Source organism: Chinchilla lanigera, unplaced genomic scaffold, assembly GCF_000276665.1.
Source record: "Chinchilla lanigera isolate Chin_1 unplaced genomic scaffold, ChiLan1.0 scaffold00030, whole genome shotgun sequence".
Lineage (NCBI taxonomy): Eukaryota > Metazoa > Chordata > Mammalia > Rodentia > Chinchillidae > Chinchilla > Chinchilla lanigera.
In genome coordinates, this window is record NW_004955431.1 from 14,062,603 (window position 1) to 14,087,323 (window position 24,721).

The 24,721-nt window shown below is 38.5% G+C and overlaps 1 protein-coding gene across 1 annotated transcript in view; it reads right to left on the bottom strand.

Moving 5' to 3' along the window:
* Rxfp2 (relaxin/insulin-like family peptide receptor 2) overlaps positions 1-24,721 on the bottom strand; it is a 55,316-nt gene that overhangs the window by 12,066 nt on the left and 18,529 nt on the right. Inside the window, exons 5-14 of the mRNA XM_013515731.1 lie at positions 24,242-24,313; positions 14,859-14,930; positions 14,195-14,266; positions 11,765-11,836; positions 10,636-10,707; positions 7,531-7,602; positions 6,554-6,625; positions 2,953-3,024; positions 2,780-2,851; positions 572-643 (exon numbers count right to left, since the gene is read on the bottom strand). Coding sequence (XP_013371185.1) covers positions 572-643; positions 2,780-2,851; positions 2,953-3,024; positions 6,554-6,625; positions 7,531-7,602; positions 10,636-10,707; positions 11,765-11,836; positions 14,195-14,266; positions 14,859-14,930; positions 24,242-24,313 — 720 coding nt within the window. The remainder of the gene's footprint in view (positions 1-571; positions 644-2,779; positions 2,852-2,952; positions 3,025-6,553; positions 6,626-7,530; positions 7,603-10,635; positions 10,708-11,764; positions 11,837-14,194; positions 14,267-14,858; positions 14,931-24,241; positions 24,314-24,721) is intronic.

Consider the following 24,721-nt stretch of genomic DNA (forward strand, 5'->3'; position numbering starts at 1 on the left):
AACAATGGTTAATGTTTGAAATCAAGAATACAGATCACACAGTTGAGAAAGAAATGATGTTATAAACATATTAGCACAACTTACAAGTGCACTTTAACCAAATATATTCAAGTGACTTAACAAAAGCTACTATAAAGATTAATTACCTCCATTTTGTAGTGCACTTAGTAACAGTAAGAACACCTGGAATTTATATAGCACCTTTCTTCCTAAGGGCTCAAATCTTAGAGCAACCGACTGCTCATTCATGTGAGGTGAATTAATGTTTCCAGGTCGCCTGAGTACCAGTTAGCCAGTGACTTCGTCTTGTGTAATATGTGGCATTCTGGTACCCTGATCTCTGATTGGGCCTCAATTGGATAAACAGCATGTTTCCAGAGAGAAGGGTCATTCATGTCGGCACATCATAATATTGAACTCTATTTGGACCAAAGGTGACAAAATTAAAAGGTTCTCAATAAAAAACTTTTGTTGCATAAAAATACAATTCAGTGATACATCAGACAGTTGACATGAGAACATTTGAAACATTTCACTATACTTTCTGCTCCATTCTTTCATACATACATACATGTGAGACAGGTTCTTCATAGGTTGAAACATTTCTGTATTTATATTTGGAATCTCTATTCTTTCCAGGTCTCTAGGAAATAAACACAATATGTTTGAGTTTTTAAGGTAATACTTGGTCGTAATTGCTTTCTTTGTCATATCTCAAACAAGATGCTTCAAAATTTTACTTTAGTAATTCAACTTAAGATGAAAAATTTACAGTCAGAAAATTACTATTCTTACTTAAAGCTCTTATATGTGGGAAATGGTTTGATCACTTCATGTGCAGAATTACATCTTAAAAGAACATTTTTATTCATTGCTTTGATTTAAAAATGCAAGAGACTGTGGTGTAGCTCAGCAGTAGAGTGCTTGCTTAGCATATGCGAGAACTGGGTTTGACTCCCACCACCACAAAAATATATAAATTCAAAAATGGCCTTGGGGTTTTATATGAATATGATATTGTCCCATAGATTGATCAAAAAAACAATGCTATGGAAATTAAAAGGCTTCATTCAGGAGCTGATACATCTGTTCTGAGAGCATGACTAAAGTTTCAGTCAGGATTTAAACATTCATTTCTTCCTGACCTCTGTGTCTTTAGGGTGGAAAATCAGAGAGATACAAGAGGAGCTCCAGTCCAGGACAACCTATTTCCAAGGGGAAGCATAATTCTTGTAATTTTTCCAGGCCTCACAAGATATCCTTAAAAGGTCTCAGTGATTTCCCATACACTCTTAAATTACCTTGAAGCTTTTATAAATATGGATATTTGCAAGACCTCTTTAGGTTGCTGTGAATTGGGAGTTACCATATTCTCAGGAAATGGGCAGAAAGAGGACAATCTAAAATAATGGAAACTTTTAGCTTTTCAGGCTTAACTTAAAATATTTGTGCTTTTTACTCAGTTTCTTTTTGGCCGATCTGAGTAAGGATTTAATTGATACTGTGCATTTATTTTCCTTGCCTTCTGTGTGCTTCAGAGAGGAATCCCTTTGCTGTCTGCAACCAGAAGTAAACTTGAGGAAACACTTATATTACTGATCATCACATAGTCCCTCAAGGAAAGAACTCAAGTCTTTCCTTTTTAAGGTTCTCACTCCTTTCCTTGTCACAATTTTAGTTTTACATGGATTGTGTGATTAGATGATCAGTATCCTCCAGTATCCTAAAGAGCAGAAGCCATTATGTCCTAAGTAATGAAGTAGAACACAGAAGTTGGTGTTGCATAAATGGTGTACGAAATAAATGTAAAAGTGAATCTCAGAAAAAAGAAATGAGAAAATAAAGAGGGGAAAGAATGAAGAAAGAAAGGCATGGAGTCAATCATCATTACTTGGACTTTCAGAAATACAGTATGCAGAGAGTGAGGAAAGAATCAAGCTCGCTGCATCCTGAGGGTTGTTCTTGTATTTAAAAATAATGACTTATTTATAGATTTTGGGCTTTTTTGCTTCTTGAAAACAGACACCAAGTCTTTTTCAATCAGTAGATGCTCAGTAGTTTATGTTGAAAGAGAACTTAATCTTGTATTAATTTCCAATAGAAACCTACATAAGAACAAAAAGTGATATTTCAGATTGGTATTTGAAATTATTTAAAGAAATGCTTAGGCCAAAATCAAGTAGTACAGCATGCTCTCTGTGTAGAACATATGAACTGTAGCCAACACGTGGTTACTCAGGGGAAAGTAGTCATGAAATCCAAAGAACAACTGTCAAAGTTCTTGACAACATTGAAACCCAAGATGATTCAAATTTTAAGATATTATACAACACTAATTGTCTGAATGTTCATATTTGTGGGATTTTTAAAAAATGCTGAAAAGTAAAAACTATACACTCTAAACTGATATCAGTAGTATCTCATAGGAGAAGGAAACAGGGGAAAAAATCCAAGTCTTATATAATTTGTTTTACTAAACTGAAACAAAATAATCACAATTTAATTCATTGTGAAATGTGTAGGATGAGATTTTTTCCATATGCAGTTTTCAGGAGGGAAATGTATGCCATTTCAAACACAGAAGTGGCCTTTACACAATTTAATACTAAAAAAGAGGCTTTATTTTCATTGAGAATATAATTGACGATCATAATGATACTCACAATCACCTGAGGATGCATATTCCTGTATGGGAAATACTCACTTGAAAATAAATGTGTCTCTAAGTAAAACACCTCCATTGTAATTGTAATGAATGAACTTATAATATTTTACTTACAAAGACTGAAGCTGTTTAAGGCTTCCAAACTGGTTCTTGTGAAGATACAAAAGAGGATTGGATGACAGGTTCCTTTTTCACCATGAAAGGAAGGGGAAAACAAGTATGGATGTTATCATTTTGGAAGCCTAAGGTGTTGTCATTGAAATCCGATGATTATGAGATGCACTTACAGTTTTTGTAGAAGTGTTAGGTCTTTAAAAAGGTGGGGTGGTAGCTCCATAATCATATTGCTAGACAGATCCCTGTTGATGACAGTAAAAACCCAAAACAATTACTCTGGAAATAAACGACATGATTATTACCCCTCACAGTTATTATCATCTCATTTGATGAAACAGAAAATGTGAATCCAATGTAACCGACTTGATAGCTTATTATACAACAAGGTCACATTTATCAGACAAATGGATGTTTTCCATCACTTATAGACATAAAATCCTTTGCTCAGCCAGTTCCTGCCTGGAATTTCCTCTTACCCCCTCTGCAACACATCCTGGATTCAATATCTGCTTTGATTAATTTCTCTTTTCTGGGTACTGTTTGTAATTTTCATCATCCATGCTTCTGTTATTCCTATTTGCTTCATATATGTAATCTCTTATTTATCCAATTGATATTTTTGTGGTCAAGTGTTCTACTGAGCATTCCACCTCAGGTAGTAGTATCGGTCAGTACATACCTCAGCATCTACCTTGACAATCTTGAATGGATAAGAGTAGATTTAATACATTCTTAAACAGGACTATTTTTGTATACAGAATTGAGAGTTTAGAAAGAATCATAGGGAAGTGAATCTATAGAATGCAGAAAAGAGATCTATTTGGATCAGAAGGAATCAATAATTTTTATGAGTCTAAAATATCTTTCTGATCCAGAGAAAGATATAAGTAGATGTACAATTGTCTAGTTAAGAGTGAACAAAAAACTTGCCTATTCTTGATACATTGGAGGTGTTGATAGAAATGTCAGTTACAAATCACTAAGACTTAGAGTTTTCCCTAAAGAAGCTTTCATTCAGAGTTATGGCCAGTGTTGTGGTTTGGATGTGGTTTGTCCCTCAAAAGTTCATGCGTTGGGAGACTGGTTTCCAGAGCTTAGGTGATGGAACTTTATAGATGTGAAGCCTAGTGGGAGGTGATTAAATTATTGGGAATGCAGTCCTCCGAAGAGATTCAGGTAGGACTCCAGTTAGATCACACGAGAGTAAGTTGTTATATAAAAGCAAGCCTGACCCCTGAACTCTTGGCTTCTTGATCTTGGACTTTCAGCACCCAAAACCATGAAATAAATAAATCGCTTTTCTTCATAAAGCATCCAGCCTCAGGTATTTTTGTTACAGCAACAGAAAATGGACTAATACAGCCAAGTTATCAAACAAAAAGAGTATGAAAAAATTCTGTTACAAAAGAACAGATAAAAGACAGATGGAGAAATCAGATAGTGTTTGAACAGAGCTTGAACATTTTAGGTGGAATAAAAGAAAAACAGATTTTCAGGTGAGGGTTAAGTGTGACCAGAGAAACAGATTGAATGGAATTGAACAACATCTTCAGGAGTCAGCTAATGATCCAACAGGGGCAGAGGAGAAAAAATATAGGGGAATGTAGGGAAAGAGAGCCTGGAAAAGTGCATGAAGACGGGACACACTCCAAAACAGTACTCTTAGGGTACAGTCCAGTATCAGAATTATTGAGGATGCTCCCAGAATGACCACATTCCAGTGCCCAGGCCAGAATTACAACATCAAAATCTCAGATAGGAAGCCTGGTAACATGCATTTAAACCAATGTTCCCTGGCACATTGACATTTGAGAACCATGCCAAGGGCTTTGTTAAACAGCAGGGAACAAAAAGTGAGAACATTAAGGAGGACAGTGCCATGTGCTCTGCATTGTGGATAACTGATAAAGAAGGGTTAAAAAGTGAGAGAGTCAGAGGAGGGAGATCAGGAAGGAAGCTTCCATATGGACCGGGTGAAAGCTGATGAAGGCTTGACAGGGACACTAGCGGAGCTTAAGACTGAGAGAATTTAAGGCATTATGAGTGAGGCACAGGGCAAGGGAGCGGTCTTTAAGGCTGGCTTCTGGGAAGGACACTGATACCCCTACCGAGGTTCCGGGGAAGAACTTGGTGTGGCTTAGGATGCACTATGAGTTTAGTTTTAAGCAGATAGCTTTGGACGTGCTGTCATCACATCGAAGCCTCAAGCCCTGCTAGTGGGAATTTGGATCAGGTGCTCCAGATGGGAGGAGCACACCTGGATCATGGTGCAGAAAAATGCCACAGGTGCGCATGCTCAGAGAGAACATGCCAAAAGGCCAAGATGTTGATGACTGGGAGACTGTTCTTAAAAGTGCTACATAGAGAAATAGATTCTCTTGGGGGAAAGAATGTCAGGGCCTCAGGTGCGTTTGCTTGTTCCTCCCTAGGATGAATCTGAAATCATGATAGTACAGTAAAATCGCCTGACACTTGTCAGCTCAAGTTGTATAAATATTCTGTTCAGGTTACCTCTAGCAACTGCTAAATTTCTCGTACCTCCCAGACAGTGAGTGGATTGGAATGGGTTATGGGTGACTTTAAAAATAGCAGCTAGTATCTCTTAGGCAGGGTCCCAACCTTCACCTTTGGAGTGGATTCCACCTCCATGCAGAATGAGAACAGAATTAGGAAAATTTCCAAAATGTGAACTCCACATCCCTAGTTCACTAAGTTGTATATCAGACAGGGCCCTCTTTGCCTTGGCTTCTGACCTACGTCATCCTGAAACCCAAGTCATGTTCCTTCTCTAGAACTGGACTGGAGAACTTCCAGGAAGTTTCTTCTGAATGAGCTGCCTTTAATTTTTTTCCCACAAAATGATAACAGTTTTAGTTCTAATGCAGAACTTTGCATATACTGGGCACTTAATAAACATGGGTGGATTTACCTTGTAACATTTATTATTTAGATTGAATTATCACAATTACTCATGACTTATTTTTGAAGAAGATTTAGTTATCTTCCTTAGTTCTTTCTGGATTAGAAAACAATGCACAAAGAATGGGAGGGAAAGGTTAAGACATTCATTTTCACTTTAAGGCCGCTGTCAGGAGGAGGAGCTTTCTTTCCCAATTGCCACAATTTGTAATGTAACATAATTAATTTTAACTTTCAGCGATACACAATTATGGGAGGGAGAAATGAATCAATTGTAACACAAATGCACTTAAGAAGGTTTAGACTTACAAAACATGAATTTGAACAGAAAATATTACCTCCGTGCCCTGAATATTTGTGTATGAATCTGATTCTCATTCTAGGCACATTTATCTGCTTTCCCTGCTACAGAAGTCATAATTCCTCAATAAGTGATCAGAACTTTGTTCTATTTTAATTAATGTCATTTCAGTCAGTCTGTTACTCATTCAGCAAGCATTTTTTGGAATTAACTATACTCCAGGCATAAGAGCTAAAGGATCTCTAATATTAAATGACCCACATTTAAGAAGTTCTAGAACATTCATTTGCTCCCAAACACACACACATCTATGAAATCAATCAAAGGAATAGGTAGAGGAATTAGTGTAGAATAACTCTGTTTTATGCCCAGTGTCTGATTTTAATATGCTTTTGACTTTAGGATACTGTTGGTTTTCTCAGTTGATTTTTAATATCCAGTAGTCTACAGGATTTTGATTGCTACTAGTGGAAGAGCACTCTCACTAGTCATTTCAATTTATAATCTTGGAAGAAGCAATCATATTCTTCCTAGTAGATGTTACTACTTACAGTTCTCCTAAATTTTTTAATGAAGAAAATGTCTTCTCTGGAACAAAATCAATTTGATTTCTAGGCAGAAACCTGTAAGACATGGCGAGAGTCAGCACCGTGGGTTTGTGTCTGCTGGCGTAATCAGTTCTCCCTGGGAGAGGCCACTGATCAGGTGTCACTAAATCAGCCTCCTCGGAGCTCTCGGAGGGAGGAGCTTCTGGTGTGGGAGCTGAGACAGAAGCTTCTCACTAAGGGCAGTCAAGGATGTCTCTGGGAAATGCTGCTGGGAGCAATCTGAGCCTCTGAGTGTGGCCTATAAATCTGCGCTCGCTTGGATTCTGGTTATCATGGGAAGTGTCTCTCCAATTTTCCTCTTCCATTCTTTCTTTCCAACAACTCGTTCAGTCAACAAACATTACTAAGTGCTTACTATCTATGGAGAACTATAATTAAAACCAACACAAAGCACTTGGGCTTTTTGACTTACTAGTGCAAATGTGCCAAGTAACCCATCTATCTTGCCTTCTGGCCCCCAGAGAAAGTATAATCAGCAAGCAGAATTACCAGTCTGAATCTCTGGCCAACCAGAAAACACTAGCTCTTTTTCCTCGTCTTTAGCAACAAAGACATCAAGTGGCAAGAGTCACTGGCAATGCCACCTGATGATTCTACAGCTAACCACTGCCACGTACACGGTCACATTCCGCTGGTGACCGTGTGAGAAGACAGGCGCTCTCAGGCAGCCAGTTCAGCTGAGGGTGTGAACAGAAGTGATGACAAAGAACCGGCTGAGGACCCAAATCATAAGGCAGCTTAATGGAAGGCTCAGCCTCACCCTCAAAACCAATCAATCAATGTGTACCCTTTCCAAGTACTGCAGTTTCAGACCAAGGCTGTAAACAAAACACTACTTTAAAATTCGTTGTCAGTGTTTTCTTTGAATTCTTGATTCTCTGGGTTTCCTTCTCATTGACTGAAATCCCCTGTGTACTTACAGCACTGTGAGGGACTTGCATGACAGAAAGGTGGAATTTGTGAGATACTTTATTCGATTGGCTTCCAGATCCCTGAAAGTTATGGAAGGAAAATGTTTTTAATATTTTTGCACAGATCATAGCCTTTCAAATACCTTTTGTTTTTATAATAGTTCTGATTTTCACTTTTATTTCATTTCAATTTTTACTATGCTTTCTTCTAGTGATTGTAGGGTTAGTATCATTATGTTCCCGTTCCCTTTCTAATTAACGTTAGAATTCAGTAAAGTTGAAGCAAAAGGAAACCTAAGCAGAAGGCATTTGGTGAACGTCTTCCTGTGTTGGACACCACGCTATTTCCTTAAGCTATTGACAGCCATTATAAATCTATTGGGTTTTTTTGCATGCCTGACATCGCCATCCTGAATGGTAGGTATTATTAGTCTGCACTTAAATATGAAGAATCCAAGCCCTTGGAGATTCACTTTGCTGGTCACACAGCTAGTGGATGTTAGAAATGACATTATAAATTAGATTTATCTGAATCTAAATTGGACAGCATTTGACAGTTTCAGCAGCATCGTGAGTCATGATAGTCTCACATTCCTCCCAATATTAAGTAGATGTTTTGGTCTCTGTTTTCCTGAAGGAAAAGCTCAGGCCCAAGTCATTGTGTATGTACTGGATATAGAGTACGGATATAAATTCCAACTGTGTAATGCCAAAATACTGGTTCTTTCTGCTTCGCCTCAGTGACAGTGATGCCCATCACGGCACTGCTGGGAGTGTGGTGGGTATGCATCCCCAGCACCAGCTGGGAGCTTGCTAGAAATGCAGATTCTCAACTCTGCCATAGACCTACTGAATTAAGAACTCTAGGACCAAGGTCCAGCCACCTGCGTAAGTCCTCCTGCTGATACAATGTGTGCTAACTTCCGAAATGTACAGGTAGGGAGACTTCATTGTGCCTGCTGACTCCTAGTGTTCAGTGGCAGCTCACAGACTCAGACATGCCCCTGGAGCTCTCCCACATTTCCTGTTTTGAGTAGTGCTGGGGCCACGACAAAAAGTCAACTTTTCTGCCAACTCTCTTGACTTCGCTTTACAGTCGGTTTCCTACACTTCCCCAGTCATAACAATAGCTACTTTTCTGCTTTTGAACTTTATGCATTGTCTCACTAGAATCAACAATTTCTTGTCATGTTCTCTTAAATCCCATTTTAAAAACACTTTGGAGGTTTTTGTAGGAAGTTGGTGTATATCTTTTACTCTACTGCTGTGATTAAATATAATAAATGAAAAAGTCCAAGTATTGCTGAGTAGAAAGGGAAAAGCGCTTTTCATTTTCTCCCATGTTACAACATGTGGAATTATAAGAACAATTGTCCTACTGGTGGAAGGAGGAAAAGCCAGGCCAGGCCAGTTGTCTCCTGCCTTTAAATAGGAGCAGTTTGACCTCTTACTTTTTGCCCAGTGGATATAAGGGTCCTTTCTCATTTGTGACCAGGCCATCTTGCTAACTCTGTATTTTTACTGGGAATCTGTTTTTTCCCTAACGTTTGTAGGGGCTTACAATGAAAATGAGCATCTCAGGAACCCTGAACTCTGATACGGCTTCCTGACCTGTTTGGTTCTCCTGTCGATACCCAGTTTGCAGGAAGAAGGGCAGCCTGGACCTCTGCTATTTTCTTGCTCCTTCCTGTTTGTTTACCGCTATGTACAGAAACTTGTTTAGTTTCTCTGTGTTTTTTCCTAGTGAACTTTATTCTGATAGCTTGTAGTTCATTACTGTCATTTTTAATAATGCACACATGTGAAAACTATTTTTCTAAAAGCCCTTTAAAAATATAGTCATGGTGTAATAAAAATGCAGTGAATTTTTAAATAAAAAACTTGGTACAGTGAAAGACACATTACCGTTAATTCCCCTCCAAGTCCTCCCCCTCACTTTGCACACATTTATCTCATTGTTCTTGCCAGCTTCAGAAGCAGTTTATCGAAGTCTTCTTTTGTGTTTTTAATTACAATCTTGTAGCGGACTTGATACTCAGAATAGATTCAAAACATCTTTTATGATTGTTTTAACCTTAGGAAAGAGCTAGAAGCTGCAAGGTACCCGATTTAGTGGTTAAAGTGGATAAGGACACATAACAATGTTTTTACGAGCCCACTTTTCTGTTGGGTAGTGCTCAGCAACAACGTTCACCATATTTTTGGCCATAGCTTGTAGACACTCACAAAAGAGGACTTCCAGAAGTGCTTCCGAGAATGGCAAGAATGATGGGATACATGTTTTAAAAATGAGGGGGAGTATTTTGAGGGTGATTAATAGCAGTGTGTATTTTACCACAGTAAATTTACCAAAAACAAAAGTAAACATTCACCATATATTTTGATCACACCTCAACATGTGCCAGAGGAGAGTGGGTAGTGATGGTAAAGCCATGATACAACTTTAACATTTTAAACAAGTAATTGTTAAAAGCTAACAAGGAGTGGAATTGATTTAGTATATCCACCCATCAAAAATTTATAAAGCCCTTACTATGTCATTGTCCAAATACTGGGAAATCATACTATTGATTTCTGTAATCAAAGAACTTATAGATGACATAAGTAGGGAACAGACAAAGAAATAAACTATTGACAGGTATCCGGAGATAGGTGGGAGGTGTAGAAAATGGCGGCACGGTAGAGATTTGTAGGAGGTACAAAGGCAGGTACTGAAATGGTTAGTGTGAGGAACAGCTTCCTGTGGGTAAATTTTAGTTGATTTTGGAAGGAAATGCTGGAGTTAGTCCAGCGAATAAGGGAGAAAGACTTTTCAAGTTCAAGGATCAGTATGTGCGGAGAGTATTTTGGTACATCTGGAAGGAGAGACACGCAGGGAAGAGGCAGGAAAAGAGATTATTGGGGTGGTGGATGGAAAATGCGAGGTTGAAGGTGGAACATTACCCTCTCTCCTTTGGGACCCCTCAAAGGACTTTTAAACTGGGAAGTAACATGGCACGTTTTGGTTTTGAAAAGAAATCAGTGATGGACCTTCAAGGTAATTGTGAATGAACTTCATGGCTAGACTTCCTAACCTGTGCAAAACAACAAATTAGATCCTAAACGAATACTCACATCCAGTTGAGTTGAGGCATTTGCGCACAAATCTGCTGGGGGAGGGCCTCTAAGTAGTTATTAACCATAGACCTTTATAAAAGAAAATATTAATGAGAAGCAAAATAATATGCCACTTTAAGAATAGTATTTTTGCTATATTACAATGTAGAAGCTTGCATATTAAAATTAATATGGTAGGATGAAGTATATAGAGATACATAACTATACCTTCAAAAATGGTATTTAAATATGTGTAAGGCAAGCACTAGGGAGCAGATGTTGTCAAAGAAACTATAAATGTATAATATGATATACATTCTAGGGATAAACACTAGGCAGTTTATGAGATAAAACAAAAGTATATATCAACTAATAATGCTGAAGTTCATGATAATTTTTCTTTAAGTTTGCAATTATTTCCAGTGCCAAACATCCAAAGTTCTTCTTGTGGGAAACATTAATCATTTGTAACATTAAAGGGCCATATCGGAAACCACATTAAATCTAAAAAGTGACAGAAGGGGGAATTTGGGAAAAGAAAACAACTCATGAGCATGCTAAACTGCACGATTAATTTATGATATTGTGGTCCCTTTTGGCAAATGGAAAAATAGTGATGCTGTATAATCAACTGTAAAGGAACATAATAATCCCCTGCTGATAAATCACTCTAGTATATTAATGAACGGTGAAAATGCAATTATGAGAACAGCTCTGATGGTAGGACAAAGATTTTGGAATTTTCAGTGACTCTTGATGAGCACAAACAGTTTCCTCTGTTAAAAATGGAGTTGGAGCTGAGCTCCTGTGAGATTTAATGTAGTTAGGATAGAAAAATGAACAGAATATACAAATGAATCTTGGTTAACCACTGCAAATAAAAGCATGTCTTAGGACTTTAGTAAATTAAAGGAGTTTTAAAAAGTCAACTTCTAGGCTTAAAATATACATTTATACATAGTCTGGGCAGCTGCCCTGTTTGAGCCATGGTCAGGAAATAGCAATAGTAACTGTTGCTGGAAATACAGGAAGGGGCTAATATAGATTTTCGTGGGTTTGATCTATCTTTGAATCTTTTCCTGGATGCTAGTGTTAGATCTCAATGCAATTTGCAGACAGATGTATTGAAAGGTAGATGAATACTTACAGGAAAAACAAAGAATTTAATCCAGTAAACAATTGCTGTGAAATCCTGGTTATTGGATTGTCATCTAGAATTCTGACAAAACATTTCCAGTGTTAGAGATGTTTTTGAAATAACACCAGGAAAAAAAATGAAAGGTCCAAGCCTATCCTGTCTCCTCTAACACCTGACCAGGTCCTTCATGTCTTTCCCTATTTGGACAGATGTCTCCTCCCTGAAAGCTTTTTCTTCACCCCGTTGTCAGATCATGCTTTCCTCTAAATTTCTGCAACTTGCATCAAGGTGGTTCTTGACTGATTAGTAGTGGTGGTGGTGAAGGAGGTGAAGAAAGAAAAGGAGAGGATTGAAGAGGAAAAGAGGGAGAGGAGGAAAGAGAGGAGGAGGATGAGGAGGAAGAGGAGCATTCAGATTGTTTCCTCTCTCTCTCTCTCTCTCTCTCTCTCTCTCTCTCTGATTACCTCCTGCTAGACTTAAAGACCTAGGTGTATCTTTCATCTTGAGATGCCCAGGTCTAGCTAAGTAGCACTTACGGGCTGAATATAGGCTCCATAAATGCTTTGACCTACTGGTTATCAGACTGAAGAATGATAACAACCTAAAGTCTTAGGAAATAATAAATGATCCTTTGGCCTCAAGATGTTTACATGATACATTCAGGTTTGTACAATAAATGAATGGTTGTGAAACCATTCATAGGGAGCTTTGGAGGTGAAAGAATTAATATATTTTTATATTCAAATCACCATTTTAAACTATTAAGATATTTTTGTAGATGAAATCAGTCAGGGATTGTGATGCTTTCTGCCTTGCCTTTGTTGGCCAGTATTGCCTTTGCTATTCTAGGTCTTTTCCGGTTCCAAAACAATTTTAGGAATGTTTTCTCTAGATCTGTGAGGTACGTGTAGATGAAATTAGACTGCCAGAAAATAAGCCTCTTTCTCCCTCATTGCTTTTGAAGCCAGATTCCATTCCCAGTTACTCTCAGAGGTTTGTGAGGTAGAAAATAAGCCTCTTTCTCCCTCATTGCTTTTGAAGCCAGATTCCATTCCCAGTTACTCTCAGAGGTTTGTGATTGGGAGAAGGTGGTCACAATGAATACCTACTGTATGCCAGGAGCTCTCGGTGCCCCACTTTATGCTATGTGATTTAATTCCCATGCCACCCCTCTTACAAGGAAACATGATTGCACTTTACAGATAAGAAAAAAAGAGGAATAGGGAGATTAAGAAAGTTGTCCTGGAGATTACACATGGGGCCAGGCACACACACAGTGGTCGACCTGAAGCCAAACCCTTAGCTTTTTCCACTAGCCCAGGCTAAACTGGGCTATGACAAATGACAGTGAGCACACTGAACAGCTTTCTACTACCCTTTGTTTAATTCACAAAAGCACAGACTGACAATTTGAGACTCTTGGAGGTAAAGCTGTGGCTCACTCAATCTGGAGAGTGGTGAGATGCCACGAGTTATCATATTTTCAGACTTTTTTCTGGCTGCTCTGGGAATCAGAAAACACCCTTAATTGATTTTTCAGGTGGGCAGTTCCTGACAAAGGGCAATTTTTCTTCATAGGCAACAACTGGCAATGGCAGGAGACATTCTTTTGTTTATTGCAACTCTTCAGGAAAGGTATATATTGCTGGCTTCTAATGAGTAGAGGCCAAAGATGATACTAAACACCTCAAAATGCACAGGGCGTACTATTCTCTCAGCCTCCTCTGAACAAAGGATTATGTGGGTCCAAATACCCATCATGCCATTGAAATTGAGAGATTCTGAGCTTGGCAAACCCTGAGTGACTGGAGGCTGCTTTGTACCCCTAATGCTGGGTGCAGATGGCCCCCTGAAAAAGCATGGCCAGCTCCCTTTCCATACAACCACTGCTTGACATGCAACTGTCTATGTTGCTTGGGTACAGTGCTTCATATGATGTGAAAACTGGAAACATAAATAAGTGTAATAAACAGGATACATCCCAAAGTAAAGACTATCTGAGTGTTATGGTTTGGGTCTATTTGTGCCCCCAAAGCCTCATGTGGTCATAAGTGGGGCTTTTACAGAGGAGGCTGGACCTAGAGTATGTGATGCTGGGATTAAGGTTATGTGATTACTAAATCAGTCCACTGATTGGTTTGGCACTGCCCTAATCCCGGCAGCCTAGATACAATATAAAAGGGGTAGAAAGATGCTGTTAAGGTGCCTTGCTGCTTTGCTACATTCTGCCTGCCAAGAGCTGTTTTCCTCGGTCAAGCCACCCTGCCTTGGAGCCAGCCGATTATAAAATGAAGCCTCTACGTACTGTGAGCTAAATACACCTTTCCTCCCTTAACTTTGGGCATTGGGTATTTTGTCTCAGCAGTGAGAAAAGTACCTAATACACTGAGCAGTAAGACTATGAGTGTTTATGGGGGAAATGAATAGTAGCATACTTACAGCCAAGTTAGCTGATGTAAGTCTTTGAATACTCCAGGTCTGAGAGTTGTAATGCTGTTGTGGTTGAGATATCTACAAATAGCACGAGTGAGTTAATTAGGCAAATGCAGTACTCCGTTTTAGTCACATGTAATCAGAGTCTAGCCCACTGATGATGATTAGGAAGTGTGGACATCTGCTTCGGAGAGCTTCCTGCTGGCTGTGCAGTGGGGAAACACCATGGGCTGACTGGGCGTTACCAGTGACCACAGGTTTAGTGTGTGCAAAACTGCAGCCAGCACAAGAGAAATGGCCAAAAACAATGCTTCTGGGCACAATAGCTAATTGTGTAAGGCAATTTTTGCCTTTGTCCTTTTTGGGTCACATCCTTAGGAGTCTAACATTTTTACAAGTATATAATAAGTTAGAAAAAAATGCTAAAATATTGTGGAAGTTGCCCAAGACAGAGAAGATGATGTGAAGAAGATGATGTGATGATGTGATGTATCTTCTGGTAGAAGTTGGAATCTTTGAATAATTAATTCTTTTGGCATGGTCATTCATATAAGTACTTTGAGATACCTCATTCCTCCCATTTCTCTATAACCAAGTCAGGTTTTGAAAAGTAGCCTTTAGACTTTTCTTAAATTTATACCCATAATGTAATCACAGAGAAGTTACTCACAATACTTGCAGATTGTATAATCCAAAAAATGCTTTCCGGGATATGTGTCTAATGCAATTATCCTGAAGAAACCTGAAAGGAGTAAGAAGAGTCAAGTGACTATTGTTTATGAAGTTTGTTTGATTATTGAATGTGGCCTTCCAGTTCTCCACTTGAAGGCAATTTGTGGAATTGTACAAAGCCCTGAGTCACATGCCTGGGGGTAGATATGACATCAGTGAGAGATGTTTATGAAGCAAGCCAAAGAGTGCCACTCTGATAGCACCTGTGCTGGGAGATTCAGACATCTCTGCTTCGCAGCACTGAACTGTGTTGTGATGTGTTTGGGGTGGATTTAGACTTATGTCTGCAAGCTGGAACTATGCAACCTGCTTGTTCTGACTGGGAATCGCAGGTTGTGGGAGACCCACCAGCCTAACCCTGCTGAATTTTTTTTTCTTTCAGCACAGAGTTTGCTTTTATCTCCTTGTTTCTCTTCATTTTATTCCTATGAATAAAGCAGGGGGAGGATGGTGGCAGTTTTTTCTTTCCATTTCAAGATGTCAAATGAAAAGCACAAAATGAGTTAGTGAAGCATTCAGAGTCTTGTCAACGGTTGAGCTGGGTCCCATCTGCCACTTCCGCCTGCAGAATCCTGATCCACTTCATCCCAAGCGACTTAGCAATACAGATTGGGCTCAATAGTAGCACTGCAAGGAGTATCTAAGTAAATAATTCCTATTTCCTGCCCTCATTATACAATTGGAGGTTATTCTGAATTCATATTTTCTAAAAGCTTTCAGAGGCAAGAAATACTGACACTAACCATAGTAACTAATTGCTATCTAGTCTTTTGAATGGCTTCCTTTTTTCTTGTTTTAATTTAAATTGATTCCTAAAATATTACACAGCACCTTTTTAATTGTTATGGTCATTTACAGCAAATCTATTGGTGGAACACATGCTTATTAGCTGTACTTTAAATTTTGTTATATCACAATTATTCCCTAACAGAGTTTTCCAGCTTTTGCCTCTGGACATGAATATGTTATAGAAGTGCTAAGATATTGACTTCCTTAGGACTTAGGATAGCCAAATAAAGCCAAGAGTGGTTTCTAGTTACTAGCCAAACCATTCTTTTACCCCAGCTGTTACATGAAAATTGTCATTTTCCTTGTGCACCACCAAGTGGAAAGGGCTGATACTACAGAACACACACAAACCATCAATTTTAATCCTGCAAAATAAACTTGACACTCAGTGTGACCTCACTATCCTCCCCCACATCTTTGGGGAGTTGCTTCACAGTGCAGCGTATGTTCTGCTTTTGGTTTAAGGTGGTGCTATGAATAGGACAGACCCACACAGATCAGTATCTGTGTTAGCATTTTCAGAGCTCTTGGACTGATGTAATGAAAGCTAATATGGTCAATTAGGTTATAGTAGCAAGTGAAAACTGAACAAGAATATAATACTCCAATGAAGACATATTGAAGTTTCTCTTACATATAAAATTGACTACTGAACTAGTGCTGTTTATATTTTATTCAAGATGATTAATTCAAAGGTGCAATGCATATTTTATCTACATCTTAAAGAGATAGGTGCAGCTGTGAATTTGACCTTGTACTTTGGTGTGAGAAGCCAAAGGAAAGAAAGAGTAAAACCAACAATCTGAATGATTCACCTGATGTGTATAAATTATCTCCATTCACTGGCATCACCCAGGACTCAAGCTCCTTAAATAATAAAGAGCCTCCAGTCTTCTGTTTAGCTACTGGCTGCTTTGAAAAAAGACCTACAGCCTCAAGTCTCAGGTCTCAGATGTAAGCTACTGAATTTAAGGTCTGACATCAGTATCTATTTTCTTCTGCAAAACCATAGCTTAGAAAGGTGAAGGAAATTTGGGAACAGGACAAATTGGCAAGTGGCGCCTTCTTTTTATTCATGGTTGAGATACGAGCCCGTTGAATATACTTTTCACTTTTCTAAAAATAATGTATTAATCCATGCATTCCTGCTGTTTCAGCTGTCATGACTTTTCAAGCAGAAACACCAGGAATTTATGTACCTGAAACTAAGGCAAATACATACTTTAATGACATGTATGTTTGTAAGGTATTTTAAAATGCGATGTTTTGTACTCCAGAGCCAAGAAGATACCTTGAGTTATATTTTGTTGCCAGTGATTGCATTGAACAAGGACCAGTTGAAGAAGGAATTGTTAATTTATATAAGGGCTCATGTTACAAGGAGTCGGAGAACTGCTGTTGGTTTCCATGGTAGCAGTGATAATGTATTACAGTCAATAACATAAATTATATTTTATTTCTCTGAAAGGTCATCTGAAACTGCTTTTCCCTTTTCAACTTTTGAAAGTTCTGACATTTTAAAAGATTTTTCAAACAAGAAAACAAATAAATTATAAAAACTTTCAGATGAGTTAAGCAATTTTTGTTCATGTTGTAATTAAAATTTAATTTTGATCTAGGAATTTATTTTTCCCAATGCCTGAACAACTTCAATTCCACTGTGAAGATTTAGAGCATTTGAGTCTGGAGACTCGCTTGACATTAAATTCTATGCTCCCTTAGGGTAAATCCCAACGCAATTTAAAAGTGCAGATGAACTCTATTAGCACCATGCAACCTAAAACACATTTTTTGCATATCTTTCTCTGTTCAAACTGAATGACATCCAGATTCCATTGGATTGGCATTCAAAGTCTGGTTCAACAACCTTTTCAACCTATGCTTTATCAGCCATCTCCAGTGGAAAATCTTTGTTTTAGGCAAAAACGCCCTACATTTTGGGACCTCTTCCCAATGTTCTTTGAGTATTTCTATTTGTTTCTTTGCTCTTCCCATTAAGAAAGAGTCCTGCACGTTGCATCTGCTTGGCATTTCATTGACCAGTGCTCATCGGTCCTCGCTAGGTCCACACTACATGTGCTACAATGTGTTCACCAGGGGAGGTGAGGCGCAGGCACACAGAACTACGGCAGAACCGGGAAGGCACCCAACTCGGAAAGCAGGTATGGTGGCCCTGGCCAAAGGTCCTTCAGAACTCAAGGATGAAAGGGAAGTGTTATCGCTTGGATCTGAAATGCCCCCCTAAAAGCTCATATATTGAAGGACTGATCTCCTCTGTAAAGGTGTTCAGAGGTTTGTGATCTGGAAGGTTATTGGCTCATGAGGGCTCTGATCTCATCAGTGGATTTATCTACTGATAGACTCATAATTTGATGGGTTACTGGGAGGTGTTAGAAATATTGGTGGTGGAGCCTAGTGGGAGGAAGTACATCCTTGGGGGTGTACCCTTGAAGACTTTGTCTTGGCTCTGGTCTCTCTCTAGCTCTCTGTCTCTGTCTCTGTCTGTTGCTTTTCTTGTGCTTCCTGTATTCCATAAGGTGAGCAGCTTTACTTTACCATGTGCTCCCCACCATGATGTTCTTGCCATAGACCCAGAAATAATGAAGCAGTGCTCCAAAATATTTCTTTCCTCCTTTAAGTTGTTTTCTCTCTGATATTTTGTTACAGGAATGCAAAATTGCAAACACATGAGAGTTTCACAAATACAGCCCACATCATGTTAAAAAATCAGAAAGTAAAGGATACTGTGGGCAGTGGGGTGTGGTGGTATACTCCTGTAATCTCACCATTCTAGGAGGCTGAGGCAGGAGGATCAAAAGTTTGCATTTAGCCTGGATACTTTAGTACCTAGACTTAGGGTAAATCTATCTCAAAGTAAAACATAAAAATGGGGTTGAGAATGTATTTAAGTGTGAAGGCCCTGGGTTCAACCCCTAGTAGGGAAATAATGGGCAATAAACATGTACTTCTAGTTATACTTCAGAAGCAAGAACCTGTTAAGAAGTCCAAGCTTGCCTCCTGGGATTTGTGTAATAATACTGCAAGATAATGCAGACCACAGTGGTGGCAGATCTATAGCACATGTGTTATTGAGTTTTTCTTTTAAGACAAAAAAATGTTAGTGTAGAGTTGGTTTTTCTGAAGTAAAGCTTCAGGAAATAGGTTTAATTGCAGTGTTGGCACTTGCAATAAATAGAGAGTTTAGTGTTACAATTTGGGCACTTGGTCTCTACAAGTTTCACATTGTGATGTAGGGCAACGAAAGCCTATTTCCTAATTTCTCCTTTCTTCCTGTCTTCTCAAAGAAAATAGGCTTGGGATTGAAGTGAACTGAAAGGATACAGGGTAGGGACAGTGAAAGTTTAAAGTGGTATAATATATTAACCAAAATGAAATAAATCTCTCTGGTTTGTAGTTTATCCCAGACATTGAGAAACACTAAAAGTGAGAAAATCAAATCACAATCAATTACTGAGGAATGTGGAGAGAAAAGGAGTAGCTGGAAATTGAAAGTTGGTTAATATTGTTTTGATTTTCCAGAAAGGGAAGAAGTAGGCTCGGGACAAGTCTGCTAAGCTCCTAGAGCAACCTATTGCAATGCTGCTTTGGCAGACCTCAAAGAGGAAGTGAATAGGGCAGTTCAAGAGAAACAGAGCACACAGATTAACTTTAATTTCTCTGAAGGACGACCAGACAGAATGGCCTGGCTTCTACAGTAATGATTCAATGACCTCTCTAGCACACGCTTCATCATCTCTTGTTTCTGTCTAGACACTATTATGGCTATAAGGCAGTGATCAAGTGATATGACTTTTTTATGGACAAAATAGTCAGATCGTTCTTATCTGAAGGAAGATGATGAAGGAATATGGAAAAACAATTTGGTGCTGTTGCCTTCTTTAATATTTTACTCCATGACTTGGATAAATATGATTCCTCTTATTTACAGAGGACAGAAATATAGGAGGGATAGTGAATATGTTGGATGATCCAGAAAGATCTTTACCACTTAGTAAGAATATTGAATCTAACAGGGTGAAATTGATCAGTAACACATTTAAAGATACATAACTCCTTCTCAAGGGCTAAGTGTACAAGTACAGGAAGGAGCATATCATTGAGCAATGATACAGATGGTGTGGGATTAATGTTTGTAAAGGCAAGATCACTACCAGTTAGGGTATCAGTAGTCACCAAAGAACAATATAATCTTAGGCCGTTCAGAGTGCAGAAGGAAAGACAGTATAATTCTGCCCTATTTGCCCCAGTCATGTCACAATGATTATATTATGTTTACTGTAGATATCACACATTAAGGACACTATGGGAAGAATATGTATATATACTAGTGTGGCCAGAATGATGAACATATTTGAAACTATGTCCTCTTAGAAGGAACAAAGACTGGAGAAGAGATTTGTGATAGGGTAGCAAGTGGTGGCAGCTGCTTTAAATACTGTAGAGTTAGGTAGGACAATGATTAGGAGCACTTTCAATTATCTGTGTGGGAGTAAATCTAGGAATTATGGGAAACTTTAGCAATAACTTGGGCATTAGTAATGTGGGCAAGATTTATTAATGTAGCGTTTGAAATGCCATTTGTCCAACACTTCCTAATCCTCTTTCTGGTTTACTTTTTTCTATAGCTCTAATCACCATCCAAAAATTTATGTACTTTTTAAAAATTTGCAGTGCTGGGGATTGAGCTTGGGGTCTTGCATATGTTCCCAAGTCTTCTACCACCGTACAACACCCACAGCCCACATTATGAATGTTACGTTTTGTTTATTGACTGTCTTTCTCTTTTGGAATTCAATCTCTGTAAGGAGAAGGCTTTCCACATATATTGTTTACTGCTGTTTCCTTGGTGCCTCACACTTGTACATTTCCATAAATACTTATGGAAAGAATGAATGAACATGTAGGTATTGTAAGTTTCTGCTCTCTTGCTATCTGCTATCAAGAGCTCTTGTTGATGCTGGTCTAGCTTCTTTCCTCTGCCATCAGTCCCTGGCAATGATTTGGCTTTTATTATGTTGGTTACTTGGGCTGCTATAGGTAGAATTGGGAAGAATTGTAAGATAAAAAAGGTATGGGGTGGGACTAGGGCTTGGAGAGGTTTTTCTGGAAGTATGAGGAAGGAGGGGCTGAAACGCGAGGGAAAGAGGGTGGGGAGAAAAAGAGACTTAAACAACACCGGGCTGCTTCAGGATATTAGAGTCATGCTTGCAGAGGATTTGAGTTACTTTCAAATCAAAGTTTAGCTAATGGATGGTTTAACTGATGGTAACAATATTGACACTGGGCCATGAGGCCAGCCTTCTCAGGGTTTTAGTCAGCTGTTAACTTTTGGCAAACAATCTCTCTTCTGTAAGAGTGGGTTCCCCATTCCATCTCCTCCTCACTAACTTTAAGAATCAAAGCCCAAATAAAAATTCCAAATATTCATAATCTTTGTAAACCTTAAAAAGTAATTATCTAAATGTAAGGAATTAAAATTTATTCTTGGTGCTGTATTTTTGTATATAATAGACCCTTAACTAGTGTTATAGTGTAGTCTTATAATCTCTTTTCTGCAAATCAAGCTGCCTAGAAAGCGTCAAACAGCAGCTTGCATGTAGAGAAACACTGGTGAGTGATATTCAGGTTGGGATGTGGTGCTGAAATTTTCCTGGACAAAGCAGAATTAAACATTTACTTGGGGTGCAATCCCAGAATGCTAGGATTACAGCCCTGTGCTACCATACCTGGTTTAAGATTTTGTTTTGATAAAATGAGCACTGCTTGAGGTTGAGGCATGAGGATCGCAAATTTGAGCCCCAGCCTCAGCAATTTAGCGACTTAAGAAGGCCTTGTCAAAATAAAAAATGAGAAACGGGCCGGGAGATAGCTCAGTGAGAAGGCCCTGGGTTCAGTACCCAGTACAACAACAACAACAACAAAACAGAACACAAAAACAAAACAAAACCCAAATAAACCAACTCCACAAACAAAATGCAGCGAACAAACAAACAAAAACTCAAAACAAACACAAAACCAAAACCAAACCGAATACAGTTCCTTGAACATGAGAACTGGGCTCTAATTCTGACTCTTTCACAATCTAGTTGTAGATCTTACATGAGTGAGTTAACCATTGCACATTTTAGTTACCTGGCGTACAAGATCTGATTAGAAATTCTTATCATTTCTGTGATACTGGATGATACATTTTGTTATAGTCTGAATCTTAAGTATCCCCCCAATCCCATATGTTAGGGCTTAGAGCTCAGCTTGGCTCCACTGGACATTGGTGGGAGATCTTCAGGTCACTGGGTGGGGGTGCCCTTGAAGGGGACGGCAGGACCCCAGCTCCTTCTTTTTCCTTATTCTGCTTTGTTCTCGGTCCGAAGAGAGACCCTTTGCGGCTCTCTGCACAGCTTGCCACTATGTGCTACCCTATCAAAAGCCCAGTGCAACCGAAACTTCAAGAACTGTGAGCCAAAGTAAACATTTTCTTTTTGATTTATTATTTCGGGTATTCGTTATAGTGATGGAAATTTAACACAGAATTTAAGCAACCACTCTAAAACAAGAACTGTTCACTTTCCCTATGCTACTGCTACTTTTTTTTTTTCTCCCTTGAGCATTGTTCTAGAAGTACTCCAACAATATTGATTCAAAGAATGAACATGCTGTGATTTTAAGGATTTCCAGGAAAATTGGATTCACTGTGCTTAGGATTTCTTCTCTAGAAGAGTTTGGAAGCCCAGCGCCAATAAGTAGCTACTCCAGTGTGACAATGACAATAAGACCACATACTCTCAGGTGGAGCAGGAGGTGCTGACAGCAGCTGGGATTTACAGAGGCAGTAATCAAGGCTGGTAAGTATATTTATGTTCACAAAAGATTCTATCTAGTGGATTTTCTTCAGTGACTTCCTTTCTTGTATGAGGGAAGTAATGAATATGGAATCATTGATGGTTGTTATGGTTTAAATATGAGTGTCTCCCAAAGACTCATGTATAGTACTTAGTCCCCAATACAACAATATTCAGAGATGGAGACTAGAGATTGAAACATAAGGGTGCTAATCTCATCAATGGATTAAACCACTGATAAGTTAATTAAATGGGCTCTTAGAGACCCCTCCTCCTGGTTGGAGGAAGTAGGTCCTTGGGGCAGAGTAGCACCTTTGAAGGCTAGAATTTGTCTCGTGGTCCTTTGTCTGGGCCTCATTCACACATTTTCCGATTCCTGGCTACCTGCCTACTATGAGGGGCGCAGTTTTCCTCCACTCCACTCTTCTGCCATGATGCTACTGCCTCTCTTCAGGCCCAGGAACAATGGAGATAGCTGACCATGGACTGAAACTTCTGATAAACCACTGATAAGTTAAACTTCTGAAACTGTGAGTCAAAGTTAACTTTTCCTCCTTTAAATTGATTCGCTCAGGTGTTTGTCACAGTGATGAAAAGCTGATAAACACAATGTTTCCATCCCAATGTGTTTCTCCAGTACCAGAAAAGACTCATATCATTTTTGTGCCTGGATTGTAAAGAAATTATACAGTTCTGGAAACTTCTATGTTGTTGGATGAAGGATAAAATAACAAGATGGTGATATTATCAAGGGTCTTCCAACATGTGTAGTGTTATCTTGCTGGTTTTGTTATCTAAACTGATGGTACTTTGCAGATGGAGCCTCACTGAGTTCTGTATATACTGAATCTGTATATTTTCAATTTGCTAATTTGAATAAGAGGTATCTCATTCCATTCAAATTGCTAATATGAATAAGAACAGGGAATATTCTTATTCCCTCTCCAATGCAACTTTTCAAATATGTCATTATAAAGCAGGTAAGTTAAATTAGTCATCATAAAGTTGCTTGGTAAAGAACCAAAGCAAAAGCATATGGATAGCATTAAGAGAGTTCAGGTAAAGTGTAGTGGAGAATGATTTAATCTCTGTTCTCTAACAGAGCCTATCTCTAGGGATTAAATTTCTCATATCAGGGTTACCTTTCTTGAATGATGCTGAGAACATCTTTGATGGAATGCCATTTCTTATCTACTTCTAATGTGCTATTTATTTACTTTGTCTTCCTTAGGTATGCTGATATCTCTGAACTATTACTGTGGTTTTGTACTTATTACCTTGGGAGGCAGTCTGTATCTTATCTTTTTGTGTCTTAAGTGATCTGATTGTTCCTATCCATGCGTTCTAAATTACAAAGTATATCTAGTGTCTCTGAATCTGCAAAAACTAAAAAACTTAAAGAAAAACATAAAACTACATATTTTTCTATTGAGATATTTTATCTCAGCTCCATATTTACTCTCTGAAAAAGTTCAAATAAAATCATTTTAGCTGCTTCAAATTATGAAATGGAAAGATAACATGTTTTCAAATGTTTTATTTTCTAATCTCAATTAAATTAAAAAGCATAAACTTAGTGAAACACCTAAATTTTCTATTTTATTTTTAGAGCAAGAGCATTCTAAAACATCACAAGAGTTTTCCCATAAATACATTGTTAATAGCTACTTACATCTTTTTAAGTTCTGTGTATTTGATGAACGCTTTATCCGGAAGACTGTGGATTTTGTTTTTCTTAAGAGACCTAAAATGCCATGGAAAACAGACTTCATTATGGATTTTTAATGACAAACTAGACTTTCCTAGAAGCTGCATGCTTAGGAAAAGAATATTCTAGGATAATTAACACGTTTTTGAATATGATGGGCCTGAAAACTTTTCAGAGGAGAACTAAAAGTTCCTAAAGAGAAGTGCAGGTATAGTCATGCCATACTGATAGGCATGACTATACATGTCCTGAGAAGTGTGGTCATCACAGAGAGGTGATCACCATAAAGTGTGCCTACAGAAATGAGATACATTAGGTGTAACTCAGCACACTATTTTATGGTAATTTTTTAAGAAGAAAGAGCACGTTCAAAATTGATGATTAAAAAGTATGTATAAGGGGCTGGGGATTTAGCTCAGCGGCAAAAGCGCCTGCCTGGCAAGC